Raw genomic sequence first — 23930 nt, 5'->3', positions numbered from 1 at the left:
ATTATAATTAATAATCATATAGTTTGTGTGGTTTTGTCACGTGTTCTGTTAAAAAATGAAAATGAAATTGAGAAACCAGAGAGTGAATCATGTGATGTGATCAGGTGTTGATCCTGATCCTCACATGATTCAGTCACATGAACTTTCTTTGTTGGAGCTTTAATGTTCAACAGGCCGAGCTGCTGATGGTGGACAAAGACTGTAAAACAAGCAGAAACAGCAGCTTTTAGCCTCTGAGGTTTTTATTTATTAAGATATAAAATCTCAGTAAGGTTCAAGTATTAAAGTCCTGAGGGTCAAACTGCATCATGACACAGATTCACTTCAAACATGACAAACTCCAGGAAACAAACATACAGGCTTATAACAGGACATGATAAAAATATAGAAAATCATATTTACAAATAAGAAATCAGCTTTAAAATCACATCTCACTGATAAAAGTCACAAATATCAAGTTCCTACCAAAAAAAGTACCAGCTGTCCTAATTTACCCAGAAAAATCTGTCACAAAAACAAACAAAAAATACACAGAACAGACCAAAAATGGGACTAAAAGATTGACAAAGCATCAAAATTACTGAGACAAAAAGCAAAAAGATGACAAACTATTTGAAAAAAAGCTATATAAACACACAAAACAACAAAATAAGTCATAAAATGACGACAAAGAGACACGAAATGACCAAAAATGTCAATTTGTGGTTAAAAAAAGCCTACAAGAATGACCAAAAAATGAGACACAAAAACAAGACAACCACAAAAACATCCCAAAAAAGACATAACATGACAACAAAGAGATACAAAATGACAAAATTTGTGACCATTTGTAGCAAAAAATTAGTGAGTGAAATTATCTGTCCATGCAGCAAGATCATTTCCCTTCGATTTAGTGTTTTTATCATGTTTTTAGACATTGCTTTTTTGCAGTGCATAAAATGACAACAATTACGTAGACGAACAAAACAACCAAAAATATTGTAGTAAAAATTACCAAAAATGCTAAAATGTCTCAAAAAGACAAAATATGACAACAAAGAGATGCAAAATAATAAGTAAAGACACAAAATAACCACAGAGACACACACAAAGAAAGACATAATATCACTACAAAGAGACACAAAATAGGCATAAAATCACCTCACAGAGCCACAAAATCACAAAAGATGCATAAGAACTAGAGACAGATTCAGCAGTCTGTCTGTCTGCTAACCCCTACACCACCGTGTTCAACATTAATCAAATCAAAATAAGGATCTTAGGATTTTAGGATCCAGTTATGAGAAGAATCGTCTCTATAAGACACTGTTAAAGATTAAACTGCCAAAATGAACATAAAAGATGCTAAATGAATTAAGAAAAGACACAAAATTAACACATAGAGACACAAAAACAACCAAAAAATTACAACGAGAGGACCAAAAGAACCAAATCACTGTTAAATTGACTACAAGACACAAAAAACAACCAAAAAATGACAATTTCTAGTTAAAAAAAGGCCACAAAGGGACAAAAAGAATGTCAAAAATGTTAAAACGACTACAAAGTGACACAGAAACATCCAAAAAAGATAAAACATGACAAGATCTGCCAAACTGAAGATTAAGAGATGCAAGATGAATAAAAAAAAACACAAAATTAACACATAGAGACACAAAAACAACCCCAAAAAAAGACATAAATGACCCAAAAAAAGGACCAAAAAAAAAAAAAATGAAGCAATGTGGTGACAAAAGACTGACAACATTACTGTTAAATTGACTCCAAGAGACATAAAACAACCAAAAAATGTCAATTTGTAGTTCAAAAAAGGGCTACAAAGAGACAAACCGGGAAAAAAAAGATAAGTCTGTCTGTGTCCAGAGGTCTGGTGTCTCTGAACCAGCAGCAGCAGCAGCAGCAGCAGCTCATCTTTGGGTTCATGCAGGTATTTTAACATCCTCATGTCTTTATAATATAATATTCAATGACTGAATCAGTGCAGACAGTTGACAGTTGGGTCTCATTCTCTGAGCTCCAGCTTCCCGTCCCGGACCCTCCACCTCCAGCGCTGACATCGGTCCGGAGCGGGGACGCAGCGCAGCCACAGACACGCCTCCCTCACCTCCTGCTCGAAGGACACCGTCTTCCTGTCCAGAGTCTCCAGAGTGAACGCTTTCCCAGAGACCTGAGAGAGAGAGAGACGGGATCATCATCACAGTAAAAAAAAAAGATAAACAATAGCTACTCAATAAAATTGAGGCAACAGATTGCACGCAATATTATTAATTAACCCTTTATCAGGCAAAGAACTATATTTGGTAACTTCAGGTAATATTTCGAGAAAAAAGTTGCAAATTTACTAGATTAAAGTGGCAAATCTACAAGAAAAAAAGTCGCAGATTTAAGATATTTAAGTGGCAAATCTGCGCAAAAAAAGTCGCAGATTTACGAGAAAAAAGTGGAAAAAAAAAAACTTTTTTCTCCCAGATTCACCACTTTAACCCTTAATAGGGCACTCATTGAAATACTTGCAAATTCCAAATTTCAACCCTAGAGAATATTGGAGGATATTACATACTGCCGGAATGTGTAAAAAAAACAAAACATACGAAAATAATATTTTGAGAAAATTTTTTACGAGATTCAAGTGGCAAATCTACGAGAAAAAAATGCACAGATTTATGAGATTTTAAGTGGTGAATCTGGGAGAATTTTTTTTTTTCCACTATTTTCTCGTAAATCTGTGACTTTTTACACGCAGATTTGCCACTTTAAATCTCTTAAATCTGCAACTTTTTTCTTGTAGATTTGCCACTTGAATCTAGTACATTTGCAACTTTTTTCTCGAAATATTACCTGAAGTTAAAGGGTTAAATCTAACTATGTTACAAGTTGAGTTAATAACAACTTAACAGGAAGTGCCTGTCAATTAAAAACTGACTAAATCTATTGTGTTGGATTCATTGAAAATTCTCTTGATTTAGAATTACATACACATGCAAATTATATTTAATGTGATCAAAATAAGTAGATTCTATCTCAAACATTTTTATATTAAAGTTACTTAAACAACTGCCTCAAAATCCATGATGCATTCATATTTAATACATTTTATCAAATATACTAAGTAAAATGAAATGACTACAGAATAATTGATTACAGTGATGTGGATATCAGAAACATGTCTCTGAACATCAAACACTGAGGAGAGTCAGACTCATAATGTCGTCTGTTGTTTTCTGAGCAGCTCCTGTGTTCTGTGAGGACATTATGGAGAAAGATCTTAAAAAGACTCTTTCCAGTTTCAGGGAGAAAGTGATTCTTTTATGATGATAAATTATATTGTACCATTATAAACAGAGTGAGTGTTTGGCTGAAGCCAGTTCCTTATAATGGCCTTTCTGGCAGCAACACTGACTAAAAAGATATTTCGTTTTCATATTTATGGATGTTGAATGAAGGAATGCTGAACATAGTATCAGCGCCACAGAAGCAGCAAGAGAAAACCAGACAACACACAGAACACACACACACACACACACACACACACACACACACACACACACACACACACACACACATACACACACACACACACACACACACACACACACACACACTCCTCTACTACACTTTATCACAGCTGACTCAGTCATATATTGTTGTTGTGTCTTTATTTACTTAATTTACTTAATGAATTGTATATTTGTCATTGATTTGTCTCACACAAACATCAATTTTATTTTTTCTATATATATTTTATGAAACCTGTTTTATTGATTCTTAAATATATGTGCGTGTGTGTGTGTGTGTGTGTGTGTGTGTGTGTGTGTGTGTGTGTGTAAAATGTAAAAAATAGTAAATAGAGACTAGACAATATATCAATGTATCAGATGCTATATTGTGCTGACTGTTTTTGTGTATTATCCAAATATTTGGAAAAAGTTGTACTTGTGCTTTGGCAATATTGATATTATTGATTTCAATATTGCCAATATTTCAATATTGATTTTCAACATTTGTGCCAATAAAAAAATTATGAATTGGATTTGAATGAAGGATTCCAAAAAAGAGATCATGTCACTTAAAGATCACTACTTTTTATACTTTTTAAGACCTGAGAGTCAGAGCCAGCCTCTGTAAACAAACCCCCACTGATTATTGAGTTAATTGAATTGATCATTATTTGATCAATCAGTGAGTGTCTCACCTGGTCACTGATCCCGATGGCCACGTGTCCGACCTTGACCTGCCGGCGCTCTCTGATCCTCAGACACTCTCCCTGCACGTTCTCGATCCAGATGTCAACACCTGCAGCAGCACAGCACACATTCAATCAATCAATCAATCAAACAAACAAACTTTATTTAAATAGCGCTTTCATACATATAAATGCAACACAAAGTGATTTACAAAAAATACGAATAAAAACAGACAATAAAAATGAGAAAACCCACCCCTCCCATCCCCACATACACACAACACACAGATGAATTAATAACATCATAAAGCAGAGAATAACTGCTGATATTCTCTCCATCTCCGTACCTTCGAAGCAGTAACCGGACGGCTGGTTGGCGGAGGCGAGCCACTCCAGCCGTCCCTCCGTCTGACTGTTGCAGGAGGAGAAGACTCCAGAGCTCAGGTCGTCAGAGGAGCGGTCAGAGTCCTGCAGAGAGGAAGTTTGTTTTAAGTGTCAGGAGGAATCTCTACGGAAGAGGATCAGGGACAGGTAGGAAAACAAATAATGAGAGGAGGGAAAATTCATTATGCACCTGAGAAAAAAGTTTATTATTATTTATTTCTAAATGTGCTCTATAAATACATTTTGACTTGACTAAACTTTGACTTTTTGAGTTGGTAAAGAAGACTTCAGCTACAATCTGATTCTCCTCAATACTAATAGTCTATTATTTGTCTATAAAATCATGTAAATTACATAAAAGCAGATTATTATAAAACAGTAGTTGAAGCAGCTTCTACCAGGAATATTTCCCCTTCATGTGTCGGGGGATTTCTCAATCAATCAACCAGACTTTATTTGTATAGCACTTTTCATACAACTATATATATATATATATATATATATATATATATATATAGTCTAATAAATAATAGCAAATAAATAAAAGAGAGGATGTTGTAACATGACATGATGACAATCAGGTTGTAGCTGCAGAAACTGTTGAAACAGTGAATAAGTTTACAACTTTACAACACAGAAAGTTCACTTTTCTCTCAAACTGCATAATGAAAAAAAGATATTTCTTTCTGTAGATCTCATAGAAAACAAACAAACACAAACATCTACACACGTTCTCTGAGGCATCCAGCTGAGACGAGTCTGAGCAGCTGAAGCAGGACGGAGGGTCGTCTCGAGGCTCGGGGGACGGGGTCCGCATCCTGGTGCCCACCGGGACGTCTGGTGGAGGAAAATATAATAAATCAGTTTCTTCATCAGTCCTTTACTTTAATAAGTTCACTAGAATTTAACATATCTATTAATCTGTTTCTAAATCCCCAGGTGCTCCACAGGTAAAACTGCCATTGCTGCAGTTGTGGTTTCCTGCCTATAATATCGCTCCAAAAGAGAAAATACTTTTCTGAACTCCATTTTGAAGTTCACAGCAGCCAGTTTCAGAAGAACACAGTGTGATGTGTTCAGGGTCAGAGATGCTTTGAACTCTTTCTGTCAGCTTCAGGAGTGAAACTGGAGCTGATGTAGCAGGAGATAAAGTGAAGCTCCACACAGCAAACAGAAACTCATTCAACCTTCAGATGCATCAGAGATTATGAGTTCTGCATTAAAAGAGTTCTCCACAGATTCAGCACTACACTCAGTCATCTGTTGTTGTCTGACCCAAAAAAAGGTTCAAATCACTGCAGCAGAACCAGAAATGTCTATTTTTGTTCCAAGCATTCTCCTTCTTGTCAAAACATGGTGCCTACAATACCCACAATGCAACTTGACCACCAATGTTTTGGTTGGGGATGTGTGTGTGTTAGTAGCTAATTTAAACTGAAGCCTGAAGTGGAGTCGGAATAATCAGGAACATGTTTTTTTCATCACTTTAGAACAACTATGGATTTGGAATGACAGCGAAATTTTGGTTGGCGTCAAATTACAGATGCCAGAAGAAAGCAAATGTTGGGTTAATGGGAACAAACTTTTTTAATAATTCACGTATTTCATTAAAAAAAAAATTGCACACAAGTAAGTTTAAATAGGTTATAGGTGTAGTTTGTAGTAGTGTTAGATTATAAATGTTAACAGAGTGAACTAGATTAGTTATTAAATGTATTTATTAGCTTTAACCCTGATGACAAGTCATGTTAACCAACATTGTTATAGTCTTAGGGAATAAACGTGTCGTTTTAATGCTCTAAGATATAAAAACACATTTGACTTAAAGCTCATGAATGCACCAAAGTTGAAAGAAAGATTTCCAAACTTTGGAAACAGGAAAATCCAAGGCGAACATGAACACAGCAGGAGCTCACTTCTTTCTAACCCTAACCTCCAGATGTTTTACCTCTTCAGACCCAAGTTAAGCTTCTTAGGAAACACTGAAGTGGTTGCACAACTTTTAGCTTAGTATTACAACATTTTTGATGAGTAAAATAGACAAAGTTCTTTAAGACAGACCGGTAAAAACCCCGTGTTCCTGTAAATATGCAGCAGAGATAAAAAGCTTTATAATCACTGCAGCATCCTGATAAATGTTGCATTCTGGACACGTAAAAACGCTTTAGAGTTTTTCTGACTCACCGTCTCGGAGGAGCTCCAGCTCCGGCTCTGATCCCCAACAGCTCTCAGTCGTCTGTTGGCCTTTCTGCAGCAGAGGGAAAATCCCTCTGAGAGCTCGGAGATACTCTGTAGACACGGAGGAGTCCCACTGCTCCTCCTCCTCCTCCTGCTCCTCCTCCTCCTCCTCCCAGTCCCCCTCATAGTCCTTGTCACTCCTCAGCCACCTCTCCTGCTGTTGTTCCTCCTCTGCCATGTAGATATCCACCTCTGAGTCGGAGCCGGAGCTCCAGTCTGCAGCGTCCTGCAGAGGTTTGGGCTCCCACTCCCTGATTACCGAGTCCGTCTCCACCTCAGAGTCCTGGTCCTGGTCCGAGTCCCCGTCTCTCCAGTCACAGTGGTCCTCGTCCCCCGCGGTGGTCCTCCAGGGGCTCACCCAGGCCATGGGGGCTGCAGGTGGAGGTGGGCTGACTTCAGTCTGACTCTGGCTGTGCTGCAGTTTCTCACAGGCATTCTTCACAGACCAGGGACTCAAACCTCCAACTGAGGAGCACATTCAGAGGCTTCAGAGATGCAGATCATGTCAAAAACTATAGAAATCTACTCGAGATTAAAGGTTATACGTTGATACACCTAAAAAAACAGACATTATATGTTTGTTTAGACCATGGGTCTCAAACTTGCGGCCCGCGGGCCAATTGTGGCCCTTGTGACAATATTTTGTGGCCTCCACCTTGATATGAAAGTTTAATGTGAGTTTTATATGAATGGCTCTTTACCGTGTTGTGTGTGGAAGGTCCCTTTGATTACTTTTTTTTGTAATTTTGTGTGTTTTTTTTGTAATTTTGTGTCCTTTTTTTGTGGTAATTTTGTCTGTTTTTTAAATAATTGTGTGTCTTTTTCAATAATTATGTGTCTTTTTTTGGTCATTTTGTTTGTTTTTTAAGAAATTTAGTTTTTTTATGTTATTATGTGTCTTTTTGGTCATTTTGTGTCTTTTTCTGTCATTCTGTGTCTTTTTTTTGTGGTCATTTTGTGTCTTTTTTTAAGTAATTTAGTTTTTTTCTGTCATTTTGTGTTTTTTTTAGTAATATTGTGTCTTTTTTTGGTCATTTTGATACTGCCTTCGGCGGCCCCCAGGTAATTTGAGTTTGAGACCCCTGGTTTAGACAATCACGTCATGAAAACTAGGTTTGGGGTGCCTCAATATTCAATCCTGCATCCTATTTTCAGGACAATATGATATATTTTCCGTATACTTGCTCCCTCTTGAGATGTTATTCGCTTCAGTGGTGTTTCCTTTAATGTATTTTTCTTGTTTTTCTAGCTTGCAGACCTTGATATGCTGCACTTATATGTGTTTGTAAAGTCTTGGCAGCTTAGTTATAGTGTATGCATCCTCTCAGTGATCAGGACCAAACCAGGTTTATTAAATCCAGACTAGCATCTCATAACGACCTGCATCTTATTATAGATTCAGCTTAAGGATCAGGAGTCCAAAGTAACATTATTTTACTTAACACATTGTATCACATCTCTTTGTGACAACAATATTTAGATTTTCACCAAAAATCCCTCTCACTCACTCCTGCATCTCTTGGAAATATTTCAAGATTTTTAGCAATATGTCTGGATGCAAAATGAGCTGAGCAATTAATGCCATTGGTTGAATTAAGCGTGCAGATTCAAACCTGGGCCGCCCGCCCACGAGGACTGAGCCTCTATGGAAGGGATGGGCAACTGGAGGCCCGGGGGCCGCATACGGCCTGCACCCTCACTTGAAGTGGCCCTCAGTACAACTACATGCATTTGAGCATTAAATCTTAAAGGTGCTGTGTAAAAATGCACAAAATTACTTCTTGCAATTAACTTCTTCTTGCACTGTAAAAAAAAGAAATCACAGTAATTTATTTCCTTCAAACCTTTTGTATTCCTATTTATACTGTTCTACATGCATTTGAGCATGAAAAATGTTAAGTTACTGCACTGTAAACATATTTAAAATAGCGGTTTCATCATATCTGGTTAAGTGCACGGTCCTGTATGTGACCCTGTGGTAGTGTTGATAAAAAATTGTGGCCCCCTCCAGCATTTAAGTTGCCCATCCCCTCTATGGAATGCGCTCTACCAGGTGTGCCACCGGAGGCGCCCCTGTTTTCCTAATTTTTGTCCCAGTATCGTGTGATATTGTTATTACCTCTGCCAAGCAGGTCATGTTTGCAAACTACTGACCCAATTTTCATGAAACTGGGTCAAGGAAGGTCCCATTACATTCGGGAGTGGATTCAAATCACAGGGAAGATGCATAATTTATTAATCATATTTCATTCCAACATTGTGAGACAGGGCGTGACTTTGACAGTTTGGTTTAATTTCCTGTAGTTTAGTGTAATGTAGTTTGTTTTGATGTTGTTAAGCACATTATCTTAATTTAGAAGGTTGCTCTACTATGAAGGAAAGATTTATATAATAATTGAGACATTGTGAGAAGATCCCTGAGCAGTAACAGTATTTCACGGACCTGCTCTGAGGGCCTTGGTGGTTTTCCTCCTCAGCTCCTTGGTCGTGGCTCGTCTCTGCGGCTCTTTTTGCAGGCCGGCTCTGAACACTTTGGCCGTGAAGTTGTTGCAGTTGGAGGGAACCTCCCACAGCGGCGGAGGCTCGGTCACGATCTGAACACAAACGCATCAACGTTAATGTTTCTCCTCCCTCTCTGCAGAGCCTCACCTGAAGGAGCAGCAGCAGACTGACCTGCAGACAGAGGGGGGGGGAGTAGTAGCGGGTCCAGGGCGGGCAGCCGTTGAGCATGTGCAGCAGCATGCAGCAGCTGCTCCACACGTCCGCCTTCACACTCAGACGCTCGCCGCCCGCCACCTCGGGCGCCATGTGGGTCTCTGTGCCGGGGAGGGCCGCGCCTGCAGACACACAGCAAACTCAGTTTCATCTCTCATACATCTTGTCTTGATAATCACACTCCCGTTTATTATACTGTATTCTGTTTATACTGTGCCATATTGCCATAGTGATACTATTCGCCATATTTATACTGTTCATACCGCTATATTTATACTATTTATACTATTTACATCACGGGTCTCAAACTCAAATTACCTGGGGGCCGCTGGAGGCAGTATCAAAATGACCAAAAAAGACACAAAATTACTAAAAAAAAAAAAGGCACAAAATGACAGAAAAAACTACATTACTTAAAAAAGGACACAAAATTACTTAAAAAAAGACACAAAATGACAAAAAAGACACAAAATGACCCAAAAAATACACAAATTACTAAAAAAGACACAAAATTAATAGAAAAAGACACAAAACTACCAAAAAAGACACAAAATTACAAAAAAAAGGACACAAAATTACATTACATAACATTTCCACTTCTTCCGGTAGCAACAACACGGCAGACAATAAACGGTTGTTTCTGTTAACGTTATCAGAGAAACAAGTGAAACAGAACTCCAGCTTGCACAATAAAGGGACCTTCCACACACAACACGGTAAAGTGCCATTCATATAAAACTCACATTAAACTTCCATATCAAGGTGAGGGCCACAAAATATCATCACGAGGGCCACAATTGGCCCGCAGGCCGTGAGTTTGAGACCCAAGATTTACATCTTCCACATTTGCCACTGTCTTTTTGTTTGTATATATGTTTTTACATTAATATTTTATATTTTATATTTCATGTTTATGCTGTTTGCACCAGAGATAAGAGTGAAAGACAATTTCAATTCTCTGTATGTCCTGCACATATGGCAGCATTGTTTAATAAAGTTGACTTGACTTGACTGTGCATTTTAAATGTGTATTATAAACTATAATAGTGTAGTTTAATAGTTACTTTGACACTAAGTGTGTTTTAAAATCTATTTCTTGTATGTCATCAGTCTTTACACCTTTAAGACCATCTTGTTTATGGAGTTGAATCATTTTAAATCTGGGATGGACAGATTATTTCATATTTATTTTTGGCCTCATTGTGCAAATCTCCCATAAAAACCTTTCAGCATGTTGTAATTAAACTGTTCAGAGACTAAACTAGACTTCTGCACTTCTTTAGAAAATCCTTCTGCCAACCTGTTAATTAACCTGTTAACCCACAGATCACTGACATTATTGAGTTAGCATTTAATAGCCACAATAGCTTTTGTTCAGACAGTTTTACAAAGTAGGTGTGACTAAGTAGGTGTGACTAATAAAGGAATATCTGATCTGATCTTATCTTATCTTAATACAAATATGAGACTTTTTAAGAATCAGTGACCTTTTGAGTCATGGCTTCTTATTTTTTATCAGTATATAAAAGTATAATTACAGCTAAATTTGATTGTTAATAAATGTATAAAAGGTGGACATAACTCTTTGTCCTGTTTAAGATAAAATACAACTTTATCCCAAGCTAAATTGCTATTATTATATTATCTATTTAAAGTAACTAAATGTAATATTGTGATCATGTGAGTTTGATTCAGTGCAGATTTCGTGCTGACGTGTAAAACTCACTCACCCCTGAACGCGCCGCTGCTCACTCCATTGTCATCAAGAGTCTCTGAGAGGCCAAAGTCACAGAGGAATGTGTCTCTGCAGTCTGCAGACAGCAGCACATTGTCAACTGGAATAAAATCAACAGACAGGATTCAGAGAGACAGCTTGTTTTCATTTGGACTCATTATGAAACAGTTGAGTGAGTAACAGACGGTTCACAGGGGCAGAGCTGCAGACTTTAACCACAGTTATACACTTTTAAATAAAGACGTGATCTGATCAGCCGGTTCATTTGCTGTTTGTTGGCTAAGTGAACACAGAAGGACGCAGAGGGGCTGAATGTGAGCGAGCCCCTTCCCCTTCAATCCTCTCAGCAGGATTAGAGGGTTTAGGGGAGAGGTGTCGCTCTGGGATTAAGTACCAACACCGGGGATGTGATCCGACAGCAGAACCAGCAGCTCCAGGCTCCCAAAACCCCCCTCAGAGTGCTGCTGATGGTATCAAATCTGCTGCTGAAGCTTAATCCACATGCATGCAAATAACAAGCCCAAAGACTGCAAGTTAACTAGACACCAGTACTGGAAGAAATATTGGTAACGCTTTATAATAAGGTCCTTAATAACCATTAATTAACAAGTAACAAGGCATTGTTCTCACTTTAGATCCGGTAGTTGCAAAAAGCATAGTTAACTTATAGTTAACTTATAATAGATGAGCAATAAAGTATATTTTAATATCAATAAACAAACAAAATTAGATTAATAAAGGCATGGCAAAGACATAATGGGTGGGTCATGGGTGTTTTTAATGCCATTATTAACACTTATATAAGCTTATAAACACACAATAATGTTAATAAGCATCTTGTAAGGACTAACAAGGGCCTTATTACTTAATTAATGGTTATTACAAGGACCTTAATGTAAAGCATTACCGAAATATTCTATAAAATACTGCATTACAAGTGTGGGGGTAACACAAAACCAACACGTAACTATAGTTCATGCTGCAGAAGAGAGCTATAAGAACTGTAACATCATCAGGTAATTGTAAACCAACCAACGCACTTTTTATTAACTTACACTACCGCTCAAAAGTTTGGGGTCACTTAGAAATGTCCTTATTTTGAAAGAAAAGTAAAAATTTTTATATTAAAATACAGTCATACAGTGTAGACATTGTTAATGTGGTAAATGACAATTAAAGCTGGAAACGGCTGATTTTCGTATGAAATATCTATTATATATTGTCCTGTGTTCCAGTGGCATATTGTGTTAATCCACATTTATATTGTTAAAGGCTCATTAATCATTAAAACACCTGAGCATCATGTTAATAAAATGATCCTTCCTCAGGCTGGTTAAGGATCTGGAGGTAAAGCTGGAGATTTGTACAGGTTAAAATTATTATTTCTGCCCATGTCAATGTCTTTACTGTATTTTCGACTAATTCTGTAACTCATTTCATGAATAAAACAGTTTGTTTTCTGGTTGACCCCCAACTTTTGAGCGTTGGTGTACATGCTTTACAATTTGCTGATCTAGCATCACAGATAATGTTCAGAGGGTTATCTGAAATAATAAAGAAACAGTATGAAATTAGGTGAAGATAAGAGGAGGTGCTGTGGGTTTAAAACAACAACAACAATGATCATAAAGAATAAATTAGTATCTGCTGAAGAGTTACCGTATGGAACGGTTGTGACAAGGAATTAAGAATGTGTAGCTCACTTTGCAAAATAGAAATAAAAAAAGTTAAGGTTGAAAGCAAATATACAATTGAGGTTTGATTATTACTGTGTATGAAATGTTTGTAGCCTTGTTTTTTTTTTGTGTTACTGCAGGATTCAGTCTAACCCTGGAAGGGAAAGTTGTGTCTGTTATGTTTGTTTTCTTTTTAATTTAATGCCTTATTGTTATATATTATTTTTTGGAAAATTGTTTAAAAAAAGGGACAGTTAAAGCACTTTATTAAAAAATATGGAAATATTATCAGCAGGATCTAATTTAGTACCAGGAGTAATAAAAATACTACTAGCTTATATCCTAAATTTTTTTATATTTTGTCCCCATAAGGAAGATGAGTCCCCACAACCTGACTGTGTCAACAGATCAATGTCCTCACAACATGAGTAAAACATGTCCACAAACACACAAAAATCGTACTTCTATCATTTTGAGGACCATAACTGACATAATGCATCCCCTAGCCCCTAACCTAAATTAATTGTAACCTTAACCTTAGAATCAAGCCTAAACCCTCAAACAGTCCTCACTTCCCAAAAAATGTCCTCACTCTCAGGGAAAACTATCGGTCCTCACAATGTAAGAAATACACGAACACACACATTACAAGCCTCACACTGTGGCAGCTGGTAATAAACCCTCTGAACTCTCATGAGCTCTGAAACACACCTTTAACATCCAGGTGAAGCACCTTTCTGTGGTGCAGGTGCTCTAGTGCCCCCAGTGTCTGGTGCAGGTAGTGCAGGGCCAAATCCTCTGGGAGCGAGTCCATCTCCTTCAGAAGCTGAGCCAAACAAGCTGGAGAGATACAAACAAATCCTCATTTTAACATTGCAATTCATTGTCTGAAAGTGTGAGTAAAAAGTAAAGTATTTGTGTTCTTTATTATGGAGATTATAGACTGTGTAAATAAAGGACACAATGACCATGAGGTCACCCGGTGGTTTGTGGACCGTTTGAGGAATCGAGTTTGGAGTTATACTCGTCGCCATCTTATTTCTGGAAACAGTCATGGAAAAAATTATTAGACCAGCCTTCTTTTTTGAAATTTCTTGTTAACTTTCTTGATAATGATTTTGGTTTTTATCAAGAAAACCATGTTAAATGTCTAGATATCAGCCCTTAAATGAAACTCTTATCAGCTATTTTTGTTGTTATCTTTATATTTGTCCAAACAAATGTACCTTTAGTTGAACCAAGCATTAAAATGAACAAGAAATTGAAGAGCAAAAGTGGTCTAATCATTTTTTGCCATGACTGTCTTTGGACTGTGGAGGAATTAGTGAGATCTGACGACACTGACTTCACGCCTCCCTACATCTCAACCTGACAGAGTGAAGCCGCTGCTAATTCATGTTAGCATTAACTGGAGCATTAATGGATGTTAATTTTGTCTAGTGAAAACCAAAAACAATATGTATGTTATTTACCTATGTATATATATATATATAAAACTTGATTGACACGTTGCCGTGGATACGCATTGTTCTGCTTCTCTCCAAATGACGGCTCATCTTGTTAGTGACCTGTCAATCAAAGGTGGCCACGCCCCAAATCATACGATTCTTTATCTTTTATTTTCTTCTCAGTGGGACCATTATTTACACTATTAATATCAGGTTGTCTTGAAGAAGATTTTTTACTAGTGAATGAGACTATAGTGTTGTCCTAAAAAACATTCTGAGGTAATAAATCAAGTGAGAAGTTTTCTCATTTTGTATTGAAATGAATGGACCCAAATGCTTCTGCAGCCATCGTCAGCGCCCCCCTGCTGGAGTCTTTGGTAGAATGCAGCTTAAGGCCTCACTGCTCAGACCCGGAGGTTGCCTCTTGATGGAGACTAAAGGGAGTTTACCTGGCTTCAGGTCCATGAAGAGCACGATGTTTGGGCCCTCCCTCACAGCCCCGAACAGCTCGACGACACGAGGAGAGTTGAGAGCGCTCCACGTGCTCACCTCCTCGCTGCTAAAGTGACTCAGTGGAATCTGAGATCAGCGGAGAACAATGAGCTGAGTAACACTTCTAGCTCTGGGTGGTGCCTTTCTGCATTTTGTTTTAAATGACTCACTCTTTCTTGGCTTACCCTCTTGGCAGCACATGTGAACCCCGTCCGTCTGTCCTGGACACAGAACACGTCGCCGTATGAGCCGTTCTGGATATGCTGCAGGACTCTGTACTCTTCTCCCTCCTGGTACTTAGAGCTGTCGGGCTGCAGCCGCTGGAGGAACAGAAGGACACAAAGACAGAAGGTTAAGGCTAAATCAACACAATCAGGGGCAGAGGAGCTGTAATAACAGTAGATATTGGACTGAGTGGATGTGACAGGTGGCCAGAAACTCGACTCCACATGCAACACTAGAAAATGAGATGTTTATATAGTGCTAAAGTGTTTTCCCAATTATGTTGTGCTGACAAATGTAATCTGTGTCTGGATTATGTTCACAGGAAACGTTCCTCCTGAGTGAATGAAGCGCTACTTTTATCCACAACACTGTAGTCAAAGGAGGGTGTCAGAGTGGAAGGTTTGTTTCATTTTAATGCTATTTTATACTGCTACTACTAGTTTGTTGCATTATTGGGGATGAAGGAAGCAGAATTTTTATTTGAGTTTTGAGTTTCTTCAGTTTCTAGACCTCTGACCTTAAGATATCTGAATGAGAATGGGTTCTATGGGTACAAAAGAGTCTCCTCTTTTTGCAGACATAACCACTTTATGCAAATCCTATACAGTTCGAGTAAAAAAACATGCAGTTTTTCTCATGCAGTCATTATTTTGTCCTATTATATGTGAATCTTTGTGCATCCTGGGGTCACTTAACAGTCTGTGAGCTGCTTAAATCTGGAGAGACAACAAGACTAAACCCTGTGCAGGAACCTGGCTTCTCTTCTCTGTTTCATCTGATGCTTCATTAAATCTTTGTGCTGTTTTTAGACGTGACATGCCCACTTTATGCACTTTATCAGAAGCTGTTTGGAGCAGAACCCATGCAATGTTTCTCCTGCAGTAAAATGTATTATTGTGTTCTCTTGTGTGTGAATCTTTGTGCATCCTGGGGTCCATAAACAGTCTGTGAACTGCATAAATGGGGTCTGACTGGAAAGCTGAGACTCTTGTGGATTCAATGAGCCCAATGTTCTTCATGTGTGATGATGTCAGTGAGTGAAACTTGAGCTCAGTGTATAAAAGGAGCTGCTGTGACCTCTAGGATAGTCACAGCCTCATGAAACTTTACAACCACAAACTAGAGACTCAGATTCAGAGGATGGATGGCTGCCACACTAGATTCACAATAAGGGGCTTTCTCAGCAGGTAACAGAACACAAGTGCATGGACTTTTCTCTGGTGTTCCTCAAGGTCTTGGTGTCTGAATGTGGGATTCTGGAGGGATTTTTGACCATTTTATCTATTCTCAAGCGGAAAAAAATGGCTCAAATATACCACCAAATCTGTGTAACAAATGATGTCAAGCTAAAAATTGCTGAACTGACTTATGAGACATAATTGAGCATTGGAATCATCTTTTTATACTTATATCATGAAGTTCTCAACCCTTTAAACCCTAAACTTCAACATAGCCGTCTAACCAAAACACACTTTTACATATATACGACAATACTGGACACAGAGTATCTCAAATTAGTCTTCAGGTCCCAGCTTTCAGATGATGTACACCACCATCTACTGCTGACCTGCCGTCTCCCCCTAAAAAGAGACAAAAAATTCTGTATGTTGGCTTCATCTTGGCTTCTACTGCTTCGATTACGACCAGTTTCTTAATTTAATTTGTCTATTGTGAGTCTTCAAAGATCTTAATGGAAGTGTGAAACTAAACCCCTTCAAAATAAAACTCTGAATACTTTTGTCCACTGCTGCTTTAACATCACTGATTGTGGCTTTGATAAAAGTGTTTGGTTGAAACTTTGAACTCATCAGGAGTTGTTTTTCATGAATTAAAGGCATAAAGTGATGTCTCACATGATGGAATAAGAGTCCCTCGTTGACAGGCGTGCTGGTCTTCCAGTCGTTCAGAGTCTGTTTAATCAAATCTCTAAAGAAAGGTGAAACACAGAGCTTTGGTATGTGTGTGACTCCGCCTCTCAGGCCGTCCAGAACCGCCTCAACATCACTGATGTCATGGAAACCGAAGGCGCTGTGTGATGTGTTCACAGTGCTGTGGGAGCAGGACGAGTCTGAAGCTCCCACACAGTCTGCAGAGTCTGACTCCCACTCAGCAGGAGAGCAGGAGGTGAAACCAGACACGTGCATCAGGTCAAAGGTCATATTTGACATCCTGGCTTCAAGTCCTAAACCGTGACGTGTCTGTGTGGCGTCCTCTGCAGCGCAGGACGAGTCTGACTCACTCTCATGAGTGTAAATGGACTCAGAGTCCAGCTCCGAGTCCGAGTCTCCTCTGCTGTCGGAGCTGGATGTGTCCTCTGTCTCTGCTGGTCTGTCCTGGTCCTGGTCCTGGTCCTGGTCCTCAGACCCTGTGACACACACATCTGCACAGCTGCAGGGGTGTGAGGCTGAGTCAGTGAACTGCGGAGGCGGCGGGATGATTTCAGCTGCTGATGATGCTGATGATGTCATCTCTCTGCTGGCTGACTTCAGCCAATCGATCTCCTGCACCCAGAGGCCCTGGATGATGGGCGGAGCCTCCCCGTCCTCCTGGCCCCGTCTCCTGGGTTTCCGGCGCTGTTTCCTCTGCAGGTGGTGCAGCGGCAGCGCTGCAGCATCGTCCAAGTCCTCGTCCTCCGAGTCGCTCAGGACGGCTGTGTCTTTAATGAGAGACCTGCTGATTAGAAGATACACGAGACGTTCCGGGTAAAACTGAAGCTCTGCAGCTTTTAGGATCAATACTCACTGAATTAAGTTATGAAAAGTTCCTGTTTGTAGATTTCTTAAGCCTGGTTTCCTAAAATTCCCATGCAACTAAAATGCATTGTCAATTATGTATCAAGGGAAATGTTTTTTGTCCCACATTCAGTTTTTCACATATATTTTTTTGTATTCAACGTCTGCAGATGTCCATAACTGGAGGAGTTTGGGGTGGATGGATAGTTGAGAAAACACAGGACTTACACCACAGTAGACCACAGTTTGTGTCTCCCTGTGACTGTAATATTACTCATTCTATCCATGATCTTTCTGAAACAAAACAAAGTATCTTTGTTGCCTAAATTTAACCAATCTGCAGCCGTTTCACAACATTAACCACATGTTTAAACTGCAGCTCTAATCTAGGAGAAAATATGTTTCCCTTGAAAAGTGAGAGCAAATTTGTTGCATGGAAACATCATTTTCAGGAGATATGGTTTATTAAAAAAAAAAAAAAAGTTTATTACAGCATTATATTTCCAATTTTTCTGATGGACCTGATTCATATTGAAGTGGCGTATGATGTCTTATTTTATGGACAGGGTCTTTAAAATGTTTGTGCTCTCACAGCTGTATTTATTTATTTTTTAGTGGAGTGAGTTATGATGAGGTACCTGTGCTTTCTGAGCAGCTGAGCTCTGGAGTAAGGACTCTGTGTGTTTGTGGGGCTGAACTCCTGGAAGTCTTCTCCTGGAACACAGAAATGTTCAAGTGTAACGTTAGAGAAACTGCTCTTCAGAAACATAAATACATTCAGACAAATACTACAAAGAAGCCAGAGAAGAAGGTTTTTAAGCAAAAGTAAAGCAGAGAGTCAGATGAGAAGACAGTTTGCAAAAGTTTGCAGTTTTATAATGTCCATACTGTATCAACCAGTGGACCAACCAGCCAACCAGTGGAGTTTTTATGGATTAAACTCACAACGATGCAGCTTGTTAATTAATGAGCAAAAATGCACTATAATATGAAGATCAAACCATCCTCCTGCAGCTCTCCCCTGGCGTTTTATATTCCCAAATTACCCTTAACCCTTTGGAGTCTTGGGATATTTTGTCAGTTATTGAATGCTTTTCATTCTGCCACTTTATGACCTGATAGTTATTTTTTCACTTTGACTTACTGGATCAGCATTTTTTTTTTGTTTGTTTCTTTTGGGCTCAAAAAAAACACACAAAACGACCCAAAAAAGACACAAAATTACAAAAAAAGACACAAAATTACCAAAAAAAGTAATTAAAGGGACCTTCCACACACAACACGGTAAAGTGCCATTCATATAAAACTCACATTAAACTTTCATATCAAGGTGGGAGCCACAAAATATCGTTACGAGGGCCACAATTGGCCTGCGGGCCTCGAGTTTGAGACCCATGCTTTAGAGGGAAGCTGACGGCTCAACGTTGCTTCGATTTTATATCGTGACGTCATGAAGAAGTAATGTGCTGGTGCTTTTGTGGACTCAAGAGTATTAAAATCCATCAAGTAAACATTTTCATTATTCAGGACCAATAATGATTTATCCACACAGATAAAACACCTGCAGCCTCACTGTCTCACGTGCAGCTCTTACTCTCTGCCTGGGCCACGATGGACAGGCAGGCCTTCTCCTCGAGGGCGTGGCGCCCTGTGGGGACCAGGTGTTTGGCAGTGCCGTGCTGCATGACTCGGCTCAGGTGAGGCGCGATGGCCTGGGCCAGCGAGTCCTTCTCCTCATCGCAGACTTCGTCCTCTTTGCCCAGAAACGAGAGTTCGGATCCTCCGGTGACGATGATGAACGGCGTGTTGGAGTTAAACATCCGGGGGATGGCCATGACTCTGCCGCGGTGCATCCACGCTGAGAGAGCTGCAAGAGAGGAGAGACAACACATCAGGAAATATATACAGTATACATACACACACACACACACACACACACACAGTGCTTTGAGGAAAGCACCTGCCATCTGGGCATGTTTTAACCTTCTAAATGTAGAAATGTCCACCAAAGAAAGAAAGATTTACAGGACAAACATCTAAAAATGTTCATTTTAATGCCTGGTACCACTAAATATTCATTTGTTTGGACAAATATGATGATAACAACAAAAATAGCTGATAAGAGTTTAATTTAAGAGCTGATATCTAAACATTTAACATCGTTTTTTGGATAATAACCAAAATCATTATCAAGAAAACCATGGTCTAATATTTTTTTCCGTGACTGTATATATACTACTGTATCTGTAGCTGGCGCTGGATGGAAAGTCACAAGATCAATAAACTAATCAGGGTTCATCCCCTGGAGATCATGAATATATGTACAAGATTTAAGGACAATCTATCAAATAATTGTTGAGATATTAAACTCTGGAACAATGTGACAAACTGACATCAGCCAGAAACTTCCACCTCTAATTATGTTCATATACAGGTGCATCTGAATACATTAGAATTTGATGGAAAAGTCCATTTCCAGTAGTTCAGGTCAAAAAGCACCAACCAAGTATTGAGTCATATAGATGGACATACTTTTCAGAGGCCAACATTCACATATTAATCATTCATTTTAAAATTGGTCTTTTGTAATATTCACATTTTTTGAGACACTGAATTTTAGGTCTTCATAAATGTAAGCCATAATCATTATAATTATAAAAAAAAAATTAAATAAATTAAGACATGAAATGTTTCATTATGTGTGTAATGGATCTATATAATATGTTATTTCCATTTTGAATTGAATTACTGACATAAATACACTTTTCTATGATATTCTAATTTATTGAGATGCACCTGTAATGATTTTTTTTGTATATATTGTATAATGTGAATGTGTTTTGTCTATTTTACTTCCCACTAATGTATCTGTCAACATATATAACTTGCCTGAGGAGGCAGCAACACACAGAGAACAGAATATTTACAGCCTGGTTGTCAGTAATTGTGATAATATTAGCGTCTGTTTTCACACCGATTTAACCGTAATAACTGTAATAACTGACATATCTGACATATCTGATATATGTGATCTCTCTGTGGCCCGCTCTGGTTGGACTCAGTGGTATTTGTGTGTCCGGGCGTGAATGAACAGACACCAGCAAAGATTCTGGCACGGCGAGTATAAATAGCAGCCGCATGCCTTCCACTGCAGCCGCCAGCTGTCCCAGTCACACACACACACCATGATGACAGCCAACACACACACACACACACACACACACACACACACACACACACACACACACACACACACACACACACACACACAGAGTGTCCTGAGGTCTTGGTGTCCTGCTGCAGAACTTGTCAGATCTTTTACTACGTCTGTTCTTCGAAAACGTTTGAAACTGTGACAACAAACTCAGATCTACATGTGAGTTCAGTTTGACATAAAACTAGTGTGAAAGAGGATCGATGGGGAAATAAAACCTCAAAAACTAAAAACACAATGTACAGAAATTGAGATAAAGATAAATGATCTGCAGGGAGGAAATGTGTTTGTTGCAGAAGCACAAAAACGTTAAAAAATACAGATAAACAGTGAAAGCCAATAATAAGAATAGAGATATATTAATAATAGTAAACAACAAGTATTGATTAAGAGGTATATTCAACCTTTAGATGATCTTTAGTTATTTAATTTAACATTTAGTTCTGCACAGTGTCCACCTGACAACATTAAACATGTATATAAGTCCAGTAAAAACCCTCAAATTCATTTAAAATAAAATTGACAACTATTGCATAACGACAAGTTTTCTACAATGATAAGTTTTGCATAATTTTGTGCACATTATATTCATCTTTTTGTGCTCTAAGCTGCTGTAACAGTGAAATATTAGTCAACCAATTGATTGGCAGTTAAAACTGTGTTTATACACAAAGAATCCTGCAAAAGCATCACTTTAAATCTTGTGTTTACTAGAGATCTACTCATAAATTGCTCGGAAATAAGTTATTCAGCATTCAAAAAGCATAAAAAATGATAAATCAACTCAATAAATATTAGTCAACTGAGATCAAAACAACCAGTGAGTCAGTTAATTGACAAAAAAAATCTTTCTACTGATCTCCCTGATTATATTAAACTAAAATCAAGAAAGAACAGAACATAGAGCTACACAAGAGCATTATATTGGAACCAAAAATTACTATAATAATAATATTAATACTAGATATTTACTGGTTATAAAGAGACAGCCGGTGTCAAACTGCAGGAGTTTTCCCAGGGTGCACCGCTGACTTCCTGTCTGCCTGCTGTGTGACTCCTCGATCAGACTGAAGGTTTAAAGTTTCAGCAGGTAAACGGAGCCGAGCAGAGATCATTACCTCAGAGAGTGTGTGTCTCAGGTTCAGGTGAGATCCTGCAGAAAACAGAAGAAGAAGAAGAAGAAGAAAAAGAAGAAGCAGAGAGTCTCCTGTCTGTCTCTCTGTGTGTCTCTTTCTGTTCGTTCTGTGTGTTAAATGTCCAACTGTGACCTACCGGCTTTCTGCCCCCGCAGCCTGCTGATTGGTCCACACACACACACACACACACACACACACGCGCACACACACACACACACACACACACACACACACACACACACAAACACACACTCTGAATGGATCCTGCAGATGCCCTCTCTATGTGTCACTAAGTTCAGTTTATGTAATTTAAATTTCATTGACATACAAACAGAGGTGGAAGAAGTACTCGGATTACTTCACCGCAGATTGTTTTATATATAAAAATATATTATTGGATTATTTTATTATATATAAATATATTACTGGACAGATTTCTGTCAGCAGCATTCACTGTTGTCCAGGTAGGGCTTATTTTAACTGAAACAATTGTTTAAAATGTGTAATCATTTTTTGATCTTTCATGGTTCAGCTGTCAGCTGAATGTAGTGTGGTAGAAGTATATAGTTACATTAATGGAAATACTCAAAGAAAGTACGCGTACCTCAAAATTGCACTTAAGTACAGTACTAGAGTAAATGTACTTAGTTTCATTTCACCACTGGGAGCAAACACAGCTGGGTAGTTCAACTGCTTGTATAAATAATCTGAATTTGCAGATTATCTGAAGTAACTAAAGCAGTTAGATAAAAGTAGTGGGTTAAAAAGTATAATATTTACCTCTCAGATGTAGTAGAAATATACAGTTACATAAAATGGGAATACTCAAAAGTACCTCAAAATTGCACTGAAGTCTGATACTTGAGTAAATATACTTACATGTAGGTACATTCTAACACCGCATTTAAATAATAACTAATAACAGATAATAAAACTACAAAAACTAAATTTAACTGACATCATGAGCATGAATACATTTTCAAGCACAAAAGAAAAAATAAACCTGACTAACTATATAACTAACTAACTAACGAACCGACTAACGAACGAACCGACTAACTGACTGTCTGACTGACTGACTAACTAAATAACTGGCTAACTAGCTAGCTAGCTAACTAACTAACTGGCTAGCTAACTAAATAACTGGCTAACTAGCTAGCTAGCTAACTAACTAACTAACTACCTGGCTAACTAACTAACTAAATAACTGGCTAACTAGCTAATTAACTAACTTAGGAACGGACTAACTGATTGACTTACTGACTAAATAACTGGCTAACTAGCTAACTAGCTAGCTAGCTAACTAAGTAACTACCTGGCTAACAAACTAGCTAACCAAATAACTGGCTAACTAGCTAGCTAGCTAACTAACTAACTTGCTGGCTAACTAACTAACTAACTAACTAACTAACCAATCAACCGACAGACCGACTGACTAACTAACTAGTCAACTAAGTAACTAACTAAATAACTAACAAACTAAATAAATAAATAAATAAATAAATACACAGAGAGACAATGGAGGACAACAAAATCTGAGATTGTGTATTTTAAGTGTGGCCCTCTAGTGGCTGTAGTTATGAAGCGACAAAAACGGAGTGTAAAGAACAACAAAGTCTGCTCAAATTCGACTGGATGGGACAAACAAACAGGACTTTGACTGACTCTTTAGTTTTTTAGTCTCCCAAAAATGTTTATTTTTGATGTCTAAACACAATGTGACGTGTTTTAAACAGCGACCGTTAGGTTCAG

The 23930-nt window shown here is 38.3% G+C and overlaps 1 protein-coding gene across 1 annotated transcript; it reads right to left on the bottom strand.

Moving 5' to 3' along the window:
• Positions 1–1811: 1811 nt before the first annotated feature.
• On the bottom strand, positions 1812–19513 carry LOC131959126 (mitogen-activated protein kinase kinase kinase 14). The gene is made up of 14 exons (XM_059324232.1): positions 19423–19513; positions 18467–18542; positions 16950–17766; positions 15057–15191; positions 14829–14958; positions 13643–13771; positions 11251–11355; positions 9479–9642; positions 9249–9399; positions 6752–7270; positions 5298–5404; positions 4531–4651; positions 4193–4293; positions 1812–2167 (listed from the first exon to the last, which is right to left on the bottom strand). The coding sequence occupies exons 1-14, from the start codon at positions 19511–19513 to the stop codon at positions 2003–2005; spliced, it is 2811 nt and encodes a 936-aa protein (XP_059180215.1). The 3' UTR covers positions 1812–2002.
• Between the last annotated feature and the right edge of the window lie 4417 nt (positions 19514–23930).

Source organism: Centropristis striata, chromosome 21 (assembly GCF_030273125.1).
Source record: "Centropristis striata isolate RG_2023a ecotype Rhode Island chromosome 21, C.striata_1.0, whole genome shotgun sequence".
NCBI lineage: Eukaryota > Metazoa > Chordata > Actinopteri > Perciformes > Serranidae > Centropristis > Centropristis striata.
This window is presented reverse-complemented; position numbering and strand designations above follow the sequence as displayed.

Excerpts from the sequence above, each read along its gene's own strand:
- LOC131959126 (XM_059324232.1), bottom strand. The coding sequence starts at position 19,513 with ATGCAGCACGGCACTGCCAAACACCTGGTCCCCACAGGGCGCCACGCC. Across the intron at positions 9,643-11,250 it reads GAGCAGCGGCGCGTTCAGGG|GCGCGGCCCTCCCCGGCACA; the intron begins GTGAGTGAGTTT and ends GTGTGTCTGCAG. Across the intron at positions 4,652-5,297 it reads AGCTGGATGCCTCAGAGAAC|GACTCTGACCGCTCCTCTGA; the intron begins GTGTGTAGATGT and ends TCCTCTCTGCAG.